The sequence below is a fragment of the Molossus molossus genome, unplaced genomic scaffold (genome assembly GCF_014108415.1).
Source record: "Molossus molossus isolate mMolMol1 unplaced genomic scaffold, mMolMol1.p scaffold_m16_p_8, whole genome shotgun sequence".
Classification (NCBI taxonomy): domain Eukaryota; kingdom Metazoa; phylum Chordata; class Mammalia; order Chiroptera; family Molossidae; genus Molossus; species Molossus molossus.
This window is the reverse complement of record NW_023425402.1, coordinates 15,979,258-15,992,052: the sequence shown is the minus strand read 5'-3', so window position 1 is coordinate 15,992,052 and position 12,795 is coordinate 15,979,258. Positions and strand designations below refer to the sequence as shown.

At 37.1% G+C, this 12,795-nt stretch overlaps 1 protein-coding gene across 1 annotated transcript in view; it reads left to right on the top strand.

Moving 5' to 3' along the window:
- Window positions 1-12,795, top strand: part of SUPT3H (SPT3 homolog, SAGA and STAGA complex component) — a 329,066-nt gene that overhangs the window by 152,377 nt on the left and 163,894 nt on the right. The window contains exon 2 of the mRNA XM_036248696.1: window positions 1,131-1,215. Coding sequence (XP_036104589.1) covers window positions 1,131-1,215 — 85 coding nt within the window. The remainder of the gene's footprint in view (window positions 1-1,130; window positions 1,216-12,795) is intronic.

The window sequence follows — 12,795 nt, the reverse complement described above, 5'->3', positions numbered from 1 at the left end:
TTCTCCCTCTGTTCTAAGAGTTTTTCAGTTTTAGCTCTTTATTATAGGTCTTTGATCTATTTTGAGTTCATTCCCCCATACCAGTTATCAAAAAGACTGTCCTTTCCAAATTAGGTGTTCTTTCTACCCTTATGGAAAATCAGTTGACCATATATGTAAGGCTTTATTTTTCATCTCTTTATTTATTTTTTTGGCTGGCTGGCCTCTCAAAACAGTACCACATTTTTTCTCTTCACTGATAGCCTTGGGTGCTGTAGACAAAGTGCCTACTGTGGAATAGGTATTTTCCTAGTTCACGCACTGAAGTTAACACCATCTGGGTTTTCCTTTTCTCAATATAAGGTTCTGCAAATTGACTTGCCTTGCTGGGGATCCTGGCCTTCTTTCCTGCACCATGAGTACTACGCTAGTTGAAATCCAGGCTGTAGGTTTCTATGAATAAATTTTGGCTGCAGGGCTCTCTTATCCTGTGGAACTGTATTTTCTCATCATGTCTGACTTCTGTTTTGTCTTCCCTACTGCTGGTTAAAGCATGCTTTAAATTTAAATTTCTAATATAGTATTGTGCAATTTTAAATGTTCTTTACCAGAAAGTGATTCTCTGAACATCTAGTCCACCATTTGAAAGTTGAGAATAGGACTTTTAAGAACAGTTCTGTAATCCATTCTTGATAATTGGCCTGTGTATAATTTGACATGATAATTTATAGTATTTACATAAATTTTTCTTAGCAACTTTCATTTTAATTACATTATATACTATTATAATTTTCTGTATGGCTATTATAGTTATTGGCAATTTGGATATGGTAACATGATTTTGGATATGGTTGCCAGTGTTAAGTGGTTGTTAATATTTTGCATTTTGAAATAGTAAATACCCTTAAAAATGACTCTACAAATCGAGAAATAGAATAGATAACTGCACATTTTTTTTCTGGAACTTTCAGCTTATATAGGAGAGATGCAATTCTTTATCTGTAGAAAATTGTACCTCTACTCCGTTATTTGAGAGAACAATTTGTACTTTATTAAACCAATTATTGTACTAAATATCTTTTACCTTTTCCTTTCTCAGTTTTACAACTCTTAATATTGGTGTGGTTAATTTATTTTTTATTATTTTTCAGGTTTTCTTTAGGCGATGCTAGGAGGCCTTTGCATGAAACAGCAGTTTTGGTGGAAGATGTGGTGCACACTCAGTTAATCAATCTGGTAAGAGCATCCATAATCTTCTCCGGTATCACTCTTCTCCATTCTGCTTATGTTGGGATTGCAACATAAAGCAGATTAAAGGTGATATTTACATTTAGAATTGTTTTTGTCAGCCTTATTGAGGTATAGTTTACATATAACAAATTTCACCAGTTTATCTCTATAGTTCAGTGAGTTTTGACAACTTATTGTCATGTGACTACCAACACAACAAAGATATAGGCATTTCATCATCCAGAAAAGTTTCCATGTGCTGCCTGTGTAAATCAGTTTTTTCACTCACCCTCTGACCCCTAGCAACAGGTTTTATCATCTGTATTCTATCACTATATAAGCATAGTTTTTCCACAACTTTTAAAAGAAGTTTTCTGTTTTGAATTTTAGACATCAAAATATTGCACAAGTTGTACAACTCGTATAAGGTTGATAATTTTATTAACAGTATTGTACCTACATTTTTTCCTGGTTTTGATAATTGTACTATAGTTATGTCAGAAGTTGAAGAGTATCTAGGAAATCTCTGTACTACACAAACACACACACAGATATAGATATATGGACTTATGTATATTTAAATTTTATTTTTATGATATTATGCAGTAACATTATTTATTTTTATTGCTCAAGTTGTACCAGTGATAGGAACTCTCATGTTCTTTCCCATTTTTCTGTCAGGTTTTTGGTCCTGTGTTTGATATATATCAGGGAAATTAGTCCTTGGTTTGTAGTATTTGTTAATAATATATCTTTGCAATGTGTCAGTTATCTTTTGTCTTGTTTATTTATGTTTATTTATTTTAGCATAGTCAACTGCATTAAAATTTATTGCCTTTGGATTTTCAATCATAGTTAGAAAGGCTTTTCCTTATACCAGATTTAAAGAGGAAATCATCCAACCTTGCTTTCTAGAACTCGTATGGGTTTCCTTTTAAACATTTAGATCCCTAATCCATCTATAGATTATTCTTGTTATTATGTGAGGTATAGATCTAAACTTTTTGATCCATTTGAGATACCTCCTTTATTATATACTAAATTAGCATATGCATTAGGGTGTATTTCTGATATTGTATTTTTATACCAGTGGTTAACTTGTCTATGCATGTGCTAATATGAAATTTTTAATTATACAGATTTTATAGTATATTTTAAAGATTGTTACAGCTAGTCTCACCTTGTAATTTTTCTTTCTCAGTGTGCTCCTGGCTATTCTTGTATGTTTACTTTTCCATGTGAATGTAGTATTAAATTATGTAGCTCCATAAAATAGCTTGTTGGTATTTTTATTGAGATTTCATGAATTTATAAATGTAGAGAGAACTACACCTTTAGAATGTTGAATCAATTTTAGAAAAGGGAATGTCTTTACATTTTTTTCAAGACTACTTTTATGTCTTTCATGAGTGTTTTAACATTTTTCTTCTATAGGCTTCATATATTTCTTGTTAGATTTATTCTGAAGTATAATCTTCTTTGTTGCTATTGTAAATGATCTTTCTCTATAATTACATCATGACTGAAAACTTCTGAAATACATAAATCTGCAGATTCAAGAAGCTGAGCACCCTCTAAACAGGGTAAACCCAAAGAAATGCATGTTCAAACTACTGAATACTAAAGACATAATATAAATCTGAAAGCAGCCAGATTTTTTACCATAGGGGAACAATTATTTGAAACACAGCAGAATTTTTATTAGAAAACATAGAGACTAAAGAAAAATGGTAGTTCTATTTTTAATATGTTGAGAAACCTCTGCTGTTTTCCATAGTGGCTGTACCAATTTATATTACTACTAACAGCACACAAGGGTTCCCTCTTCACACCCCGCCAACTCTTGCTGTCTCACGTCTTTTTGATAACAGCCATTCTAACAGGCATAGGGGATACCGTTTTGATTTACATTTCTCTGATAATAAGTGATGTTGAGTATCTTTTTATGTACCTGTTTGCCATTTGCATTTCTTCTTAGGAAAAATAGGTATTCAGATCCATTTCTCATTTTTTAGGTTTAACAAAACTTCATGTATATGTTTTATTTGGTTATTATTAAATCTCAGTGAGGAAAACAGGGAAGATATTATTTCTAATTTGAATGACCAAGTGAAGAAAGATAATTTGCCCAAAGTTAGAAGCTTGTTAAGTGGTGGTGTTGAAAGCAGAATTGAGGCTTCCTGACCTCCATCCTTTGCAATTTTAAAAATTATTTCTTTTTTTTTTTCTTAATCCTCACCATAGATATTTTTTCATTGATTTTCAGATAGAAAGGGAGGAAGGTGGGAGAGGGAGGAAGAGAGAGAGAGAGAGAGAGAGAGAGAGAGAGAGAGAGAGAGAAATGATATGAGAAAGACACATCCATTAGTTGCCTCCTGCAAGAATAATTACCAATTGATCAGAGTATACACATTTAAAGAAAAATTATTTTTGTTTATTGATTTTAGAGAGAGGAAGGTCGAGGGAGAGAGAGAGAGAAACATTGATGAGAGAGAACATCAAATGACTGCCTCCTGCATGTCCCCCCCTGGGGCTGGGCCCACAACTTAGGTATATGCCCCAACTGGGAATCGAACTGTCAGCCTCTACCACTGAGCCACACTGGCTGGACAGAGTGTATGATTTTTCTAGTGTGCTGTTGTATTTTGTTGAGAATTTTATATTTTGCTAGTATTTTGTTGAGAATTTTTAAATCTGTATTCAGATATATTGGCTTGTAGTTTTGTTTTGTTTTTTAACTTGTAGTACCCTTATCTGAATTTCATATCATTGTAATGCTGGTCTCATAAAATGAATTTCATAGTATATCCTCCCCTTCAATTTTTTTGGAAGAATTTAAGAAAGCGTTCCATTAATTCTTTAAATTTTTGGTTGAATTTATCAGTAAAATTGTCTGATGCTAGGCATTTCTTTTTTGAAATGTTTTTGATTACTGCTTCAACTGCTTAGTCATTATGGTCTATTCAGATTTTCTTTTTCTCCATTATTCAGCCTTGGTAGGTTTTATGTTTCTAGTAATTTATTCATTTCAATCTAGTTTTTTCTATTTGTTTTCATGCAATTGCTCCTAGTAGCCTCTTATGATACTTTGTATCCTACTTTTACAATTTCATTTACTGGAGTGTTCTCTGATCTTGGTTACTTTAGTTATAAGTTTGTCCATTTGTTTACCTTTTGAAAAAAATTTTAGTTTTATTTATTTGTTGCATTTTTTAGTCTCTGTCTTATTTATGTTTGTTCTATTCTTTATTATTTACTTCTGCTATCATTGGACTTAGTTTGTTCTTTTCTAATTGCTTATGGTGTAAAGTTAGGTTGTTTATTTGAGATCCCTTTTCTTAATATAGCTATTTATTGCTATAAACGTCCATTTTAGAACTAGTTTTGCTGCATCCCAGAAGTTTTGGTATGCTGTGATTTGGGTTTTGTCTGAATATACTTTCTGTCTTCTCTTTGGTTTCTTCTTTGACCCATTGTTTATTTGGAAGAATACTGTTGAATTTCCACAATTTTTAATTTTTCCAGTTGTCCTTCTGTTACTGATTTCCAGTTCCATATTATTGGAGTCAGTCTGTTATTGATTTCCAGTTCCATATTATTGGAGTCAGAAAAAGTGCTTGCCCTAATTTCATCTGATATGGGAGTGTTTCTTGCCAGATTCTGGTGCCAGCAGGACTACTCACAAACTGCAGCTGGGAGGGACTGGAGCCCAGTCTTGGGTCGATTCAGAACCTACAGATGGACCGAGTTTGGCAAGCTTACCTCCACGAACTTCTGGATCATGGCCGAGGACACGTTAGGGATCATTTTGGCAGCAGCTGCATATTATTTCATTTGGGAAATATTACAGTAAAACTGGGAATAGACTAACTATGTAAGTTTTTTCTTGAATCTTTTCTTTTGTCTCCTTTTTTCTCATCTGAGACCTATACCCTCTCATCCTTTCTCTGATTCTTGCTTAGTGCTTCACTAAGTACTACTCTCTATTCTAAATAATTTCATCTAACTGTACTCTTTCACTTGTTAGATGCTGACTTGCTCAGACCTCATTTAATTATTCTTCATCCTGCATGAAGATTAAGAATAGCCCAGCCAATGTGGCTCAGTGGAATGAGCATTGTCGCATGGCTGCAAGGTCCCGGTTTGATGCCTGGTCAGGGCACATGCCCGGGTTGTGGGCTCGATCCCCAGTGGGGGGTGTGCAGGAGGCAGACGATTGATGTTTCTCTCTCCCATTGATGTTTCTAGCTCTCTCTCCCTTCCTCACTCCCTAAAAAATAATGACAATACATATAGGCACCCCTACTTTTTAAGAGTTTGCGTTATGCCACTTCACTTTTACGAAAGACCTACTTTAGTATCTGTTTTCACTAACTGAAAGAAATCCAGAGAGGATTTTGACTTTTACAAAAAAGGGGAAATAGTGTTCAGGCTTTGTTTTGAGTTGAGCCGTGCTAGAGGCAGTGATTCCATTGCAGCGCGAGGGGCATCACCAGGCTCCTTCCTGGAAACCACACTCAGCGTCTCAACGCCAGTGAATGAATTGCTCTTATGATACTCTCAATAATACTGTCCTTTCGAGTTCCAAAACTGTCATGACTTCTGATGACTACATAGCTGTTTTCATTTTCTATTCATTAATAGTTAAATGTCAGAGAATCTCTTCGCTTGATGCATAGAATATAATTACCATTTCGTTTCAAAACTATATTGTATTTTCACTATAATAATCTTCCAGGTAATGAGTAAGCTGTTTAACCTGTTGTACTGTTTTCATATCAGAACCAGTGTTTCTGGGTTATACTAATAATCTTTAGTTGTAAAAATTAGAAACAAATCTATGTGTGAAGAGTGACTGCTTAAATCTCCATCTGGATCAGCATGACTGAGCTGTCTGTCCCCCACTTTCCCCTCTTACTTCTAATACTTTTTAATTTGGCAGTTAATCTCCTGGTGGAAGGAGCTCATGCAAGGCGCTGTTCAACCCTAATCACCACTTCTGTGAGGCGTCACTTATGCCACCTCAGTAATGGTTTATGAGTATGTTTTAAAATAGTCATAAAGTTTCCTGTGCAGAACTTCAATTATAAAGGTTATCAAAATAGGACAAACTAATATAATTTGTGATTGCATAAAATAAAGGAAGTAGAAGTACCAGGGGGACCTCATGAATCACAGAATGGAAACAGACTTCTAGCTAACTAAACATTCAGACTTTGTACTAAGTCACAGCATGTATATGTAACTCAGCAAACCGGAACACACTCTGTGTTTATGTGAATGGGATACAGGAGTTCACAAATACCATCTGGGAAAAACATTCTTGGCCTGTTTTGTCTGGTCCTACTGTAGGAATAAGTGAAGTACCACATATTTAGCATAAACAGACTGACAACACACCCACTTTGTGGAAAACAAACACATGTGCACATGTCTGCATACAGAGTGGTTCGAAATACAGAACATTGTGTGTCACTAAACATTGATTACTTTTATTCATTTGTACTTACAACTTTCCTTTCTTATGAATGTACTGTGGAAATTTTCTAATTATTTTAGGGCAGCACTTATTTCTGATTGATCGCTCTTAAAGTTTTCTATTTAGTCAGTCTTATTTTCTCTTACATATTACCACTTCATGTCTCAAGAAATACTCCTCTTTTTTATTTTTTAAATTCTCACCCAAGGATAATTTTTCCATTTATCTTCAGTTAGAGTGGAAAGGAGAGAGAGAGAAAGAGAGAGATATTGATGTGAGAGAGACACATCTACTGGTTGCCCCCTGCATGATCCTGACCAGGGCAGGGGATGAATCACAACTGAGGTAGTTGCCCTTGACCAGAATCGAACCCGCAACTCTTTGGTCCACAGGCCGACACTCCAACAGCTCAGCCAAATCCGGCCAGGGCAAGAAATACTCCTCTTTTTTTTTTTAAGCAAAAAGATTTGTGTTCTTGTTAACAGATATTTAGTTTTAAATCTGTGACACACAGTATGGACATATTTTAAGTAGAAAGCCTCTTTAGCTACATTTTCTCTGAATTTCCCTGGGTAGCTTGCTATAGCATAACCTAGAGGATCAACAGGGAATGGGTTTCTAATTAGTTTCCCATTCTTAGCAAGTCTTTATTTTGTTCCTGCTGCTGTATTTCTCACTAATAGTCAATTATTCAACTCTTCAAGGTAAGAGAATCTTATTACAAATTGTTCCCAGTTCTGTATGTCGTGTCTCAGGTTACTTTGTGTTGTTAGCATAGGAATAAAACAGTATCTTCCCATTTTTCTTCATGTGTCAAAGATTTTCCTTTAGGCTTTTTTTTTCATCCTCACCCGAGGACATTTTTTGATATTTTGTTCAGATAGAGTACGAGGGGGGTAGAGAGAGAGAGAGAGAGAGAAACATCGACGTGAAAGGGAAACATCCAGTAGTTGCCACCCGCATAGCCCAACCAGGGCCGGGGACAAACTGCAGCTGAGGTACGCGCCCTTAGCAGGAACCAGACCCAGGTCTCTCGGGACCACAGGCCAACGCTCTAACCGCTGAGCCAAACATGCCAGGGCAGGCTTCTTTATTTATTTATTTTTTCCCTGCTGGTCTGCTAGAATCCTGTCACCTCACTTAAGGTATACTGTACTACGGGCTGCTTAGATCCTGTGTCATGCTGGGACTTCTGCCTTGTGTTGAATGTTTCAGTTCTGGCTGAAACATCTTATTAATGCCTAATGTATAGTTTCCAAGAATTTCGGAATTACCAAAGAGATGCAAACCTTTCATACAATTTTCACTCTACAGATTGAGTTGCATTACTTAACTTAAAGTAGGAAGAGGTTTGTACCAACTGTAAATTATGTGGCTGAATTGATAGTGTTATGCTGAGAATAATATCCTTTTGCTAATATAAATTTTCAGTGAAGTTAAAAATCTGTCATGATTTCTGATGGCTTTATGATTATTCTTATTTCTCTATTTAATTCAAAGTTAACCTGTTAACCGAGCGGGACGTATAAATACGTCAAACGTTGCATACAGTGAAAAGGGAATTCCCCGGTTAACAGGTTAAATATTAGAAAAATCTCTGTGTTTTATGCATAGAGTATAATTATTTACCATTTAATTTAAATTTTATATTGGATTTTCACTATATGAATCTATCAGGCAACTACAGATGCTCCCCAACTTGCGTTGAGGTTACATCATTATATGTTGAAAATATCCTGAGTCGCTGTTCTGACCAGTTTGGCTCAGCAGTTAGAGCGTCGGCCCATGGACCAAAGAGTCAAGGGTTCGATTCTGGTCAAGGGTATGTGCCTCAGTTGTGATTCATCCCTGGCCCTGGTTGGGGTCATGTTGGAGGCAACTAGTTGACGTGTCTTTCTCATATCAACCTCTCTCTCTCTCTCTCTCTCTCTGTCTCTCTCTCTCTCTCTATCTCCCCCCCACTTCTCCCCCATCTGAAGATAAATTTAAAAATTTGCTCAGTTTAGGAGTGTGTGTGTGTGTGTGTGTGTGTGTGTGTGTGTGTATTCTGAGTTGAAAATGCATTTTTTTTATCCTCATCCGAGGACATTTTTGCATTTTATCTTTAGATAGAGTGGGAGGGAGACAGGGAGGAAGAGAGAGAGAGAAAAACATCGATGTGAGAGACACCTGGAGTGGTTGCCACCCACACGACCTGAACCGGGGCCTGGGACAAACTGCAACCAAGGTACATGTTCTTAGCGGGAACTGAACCTGGGCCCCTCTGGTCCATGGACTGATGCTCTAACCACTGAGCCAAACCGGCCAGGGCGAAAATGCATTTAATACACCTAACCTACCAAACATCATAGCTTTGCCTAGCCTATGTTAAACATGCTCAGAACAATTACATTTAACTTATAGTTGGGCAAAATCATCTAACACAAAGCCTATTTTATAATAAAGTGTTGAATATTTCATGTAATTTATGTAATGATGACTTGCTGTTTCATACTGGACAATTACCTTGAGTTTCATCTCAAGAGTATTTGCTTTCCTCTTCTCACCAGAAACAGGAGACACAGATGGACATTTTGTAGACATGATGGGATGCAAAAACTCAAAACACAATACCAAAAATTGCTAACCACACAGTACAGTCTAGAGTATGGGTTGTTTACCCTATGATTGCAGGGCTGCCTGGGAGCTGCGGCTCTCAGCCACTGCCCAGCATCACGAATGTAGCATACCACAGATCCCTAGCCCAGCATCACGAACGTAGCATACCACAGATCTCTAGCCCAGCATCACGAACGTAGCATACCACAGATCCCTAGCCCAGCATCACGAACGTAGCATATCACAGATCCCTAGGCCAGCATCACGAACGTAGCATACCACAGATCCCTAGCCCAGCATCACGAACGTAGCATACCACAGATCCCTAGCCCAGCATCACGAACGTAGCATACCACAGATCCCTAGCCCAGCATCACGAACGTAGCATACCACAGATCCCTAGCCCAGCATCACGAACGTAGCATACCACAGATCCCTAGCCCAGCATCACGAACGTAGCATACCACAGATCCCTAGCCCAGCATCACGAATGTAGCATACCACAGATCCGTAGCCCAGCTCACGAACGTAGCATACCACAGATCCGTAGCCCAGCATCACGAACGTAGCATACCACAGATCCCTAGCCCAGCATCACGAACGTAGCATACCACAGATCCCTAGCCCAGCATCACGAACGTAGCATACCACAGATCCCTAGCCCAGCATCACGAACGTAGCATACCACAGATCCCTAGCCCAGCATCACGAACGTAGCATACCACAGATCCCAAGCCCAGCATCACGAACGTAGCATACCACAGATCCTAGCCCAGCATCACGAACGTAGCATACCACAGATCCCTAGCCCAGCATCACGAACTGTAGCATACCACAGATCCCTAGCCCAGCATCACGAACGTAGCATACCACAGATCCCTAGCCCAGCATCACGAACGTAGCATACCACAGATCCCTAGCCCAGCATCACGAACGTAGCATACCACAGATCCCTAGCCCAGCATCACGAACGTAGCATACCACAGATCCCTAGCCCAGCATCACGAACGTAGCATACCACAGATCTCTAGCCCAGCATCACGAACGTAGCATACCACAGATCCCTAGCCCAGCATCACGAACGTAGCATATCACAGATCCCTAGCCCAGCATCACGAATGTAGCATACCACAGATCCCTAGCCCAGCATCACGAACGTAGCATACCACAGATCCCTAGCCCAGCATCACGAACGTAGCATACCACAGATCCCTAGCCCAGCATCACGAATGTAGCATACCACAGATCCCTAGCCCAGCATCACGAACGTAGCATACCACAGATCCCTAGCCCAGCATCACGAACGTAGCATATCACAGATCCCTAGCCCAGCATCACGAATGTAGCAGACCACAGATCCCTAGCCCAGCATCACGAACGTAGCATACCACAGATCCCTAGGCCAGCATCACGAACGTAGCATACCACAGATCCCTAGCCCAGAAAAAGATCAGAATTCAAAATTTGAAGTATGGCTTCTACTGAATGCATTTGCTGTTGCACCACTGTAAAGTCAAAAAAATATAAGTCAAAACATCATATGTTGGGGACCATCTATAATAAGCCATCAAGTCTGTTCAATCATGTTTTCATACGTGAATCGATTTCTGAAATTCATAAAGTATTTCTATATGAAGTACTCATATAAAATTGACGTCAAATTTTTAAAGTTAATGGAAGGAGATAGATCTATTAAATAAATGTATTAATTAGAAAAAGCTGAAGAAAAAATCTTAAGAATATTTGAGACTAATTTTGAAAACGATATTTTATTATCTGTATAATTACACTGACTTTTCTCTCTAATCCAGCTACAAATTAACAGAAGCATAAAAGTCAATAAATACTATAAAAATCCTGCTTATTAGTCAGAGTGTGTTAAATCTAAAAATTTACGTTTTTCTTCTTTGCAGATTAGAGGCAGCAGAATGGTGATTAGTTACTAAGTCAAGTATTGATAAGAAAGAGCAAGAAGTGTGGGAGCCAAGAGAAAATAATTGCTTAAAAATACAAATTACACACAAAATTATAGTTATCTAAGTGGTCTAGAGGAAGAATTTATGAAATATGTTCCAGAGAGTATATAGTAATATGTAAAACCTCCTAATAAAGTATTTTGGTTGCAGAGACCATCACTCACAAATAACAAAGTATGATGATTCATATTCACAGTGAAGGCTGGAAACAATTAGAAAAAGTTGATACATATAGGATATTTTTTTAGAAACTAAAGATAGTGTGTGATATACTTAGAAAGATATCTCTCAACAATAAAGTTTGTTTTTGTTTTTGTTTTTTTGGTATAAATTTAGTTATGCACAGGATTGCATATTTTTGAAGAGACCAAAAACTTTTTCCCAAAAAATTTTATGTAAAGATCGCTTGATTTAGCAAATGTACTTCCTACCAATACATAGGCAGTAAGGGATACTTATCTGACTGACTGTACTGGATATACTTCTAAGATCCCTTGTAAGTTTGCTCTTTGGCTTTCTGAAGTGAAGAGTATTGTTTTCCGAATAGAATTTATATATATATTTTTATATATATATAATTTTTTTAAGAGGAAATTTACTTTTTTTTTTTTAATTTTATTTTTGTTACAGATGTTTCTCCTTTTTTTACCCCATTTTGCAAAGGGTTTGTGGAGAATAATAATAATAATAATAATAATAATGAAGTGATTGAAAAAGAGAAATTCTAAGAAAGGTAAGCAGAACCTTTTTTTGGTATGGAAAATACAAATTCAATTTCAGATCACTGATAGAGATTTACCAAGTTTGTAAAGAGAAAAAGTAATATTCTTCTACATGAGAAACGGTCTTAGCCAACAAAATATCTTAGGCATAATTAGATTTGATTACATTAAGTAGGCATCATTTAATAGACCTCTGGACAAAGATAATTAAATGTATAAGAAAGAATAGATTTCAAAAGATATTCAAAGTATTGTGCACTTTGAGAAGTTTACCGTATTCCTGCTTGCACTGGTCACAGGATTCCAGAGGAAAGTTCTGGTACAGCCGTTTTCCTCCAGGGCTGAGGCTGCTCCCTGGAAGTTTTCTCTTGAAGACTGTTTTGTGTCCAGATCACTAGACTTCAGTAAGACTTGATGATCTTACAAGAAGTAAAATACCTAATAGTATTCCTAACAAATTTCTTATGGTCCACCAAAAATAAAAAGACTAATTTTTTCAGTTTCTTTTATATTATCTTTTACTTTCATCTTAGAAGTCTCAGCTTTATTCTGTTCAGTGATATTGTCTAGGGCAGCATTAAAAAAATCACTGTTCTTTTCTAAATATACAAGCATTTTATTGCATTGTTAAGAATAAGGTTATACCTGTCTGGGTAGCTCGGTTGGTTGGAGCGTCATCCATACATCAAAAGGGTTGCAGGTTTGATTCCTCGTCAGGACATATACCTAGGTTGCGTTTTCCATCCCTGATTTGGGAGCGTATGGGAGGCAACTGATGTTTCTCTCTCACATTGATCTCTCTCTCCCCCTT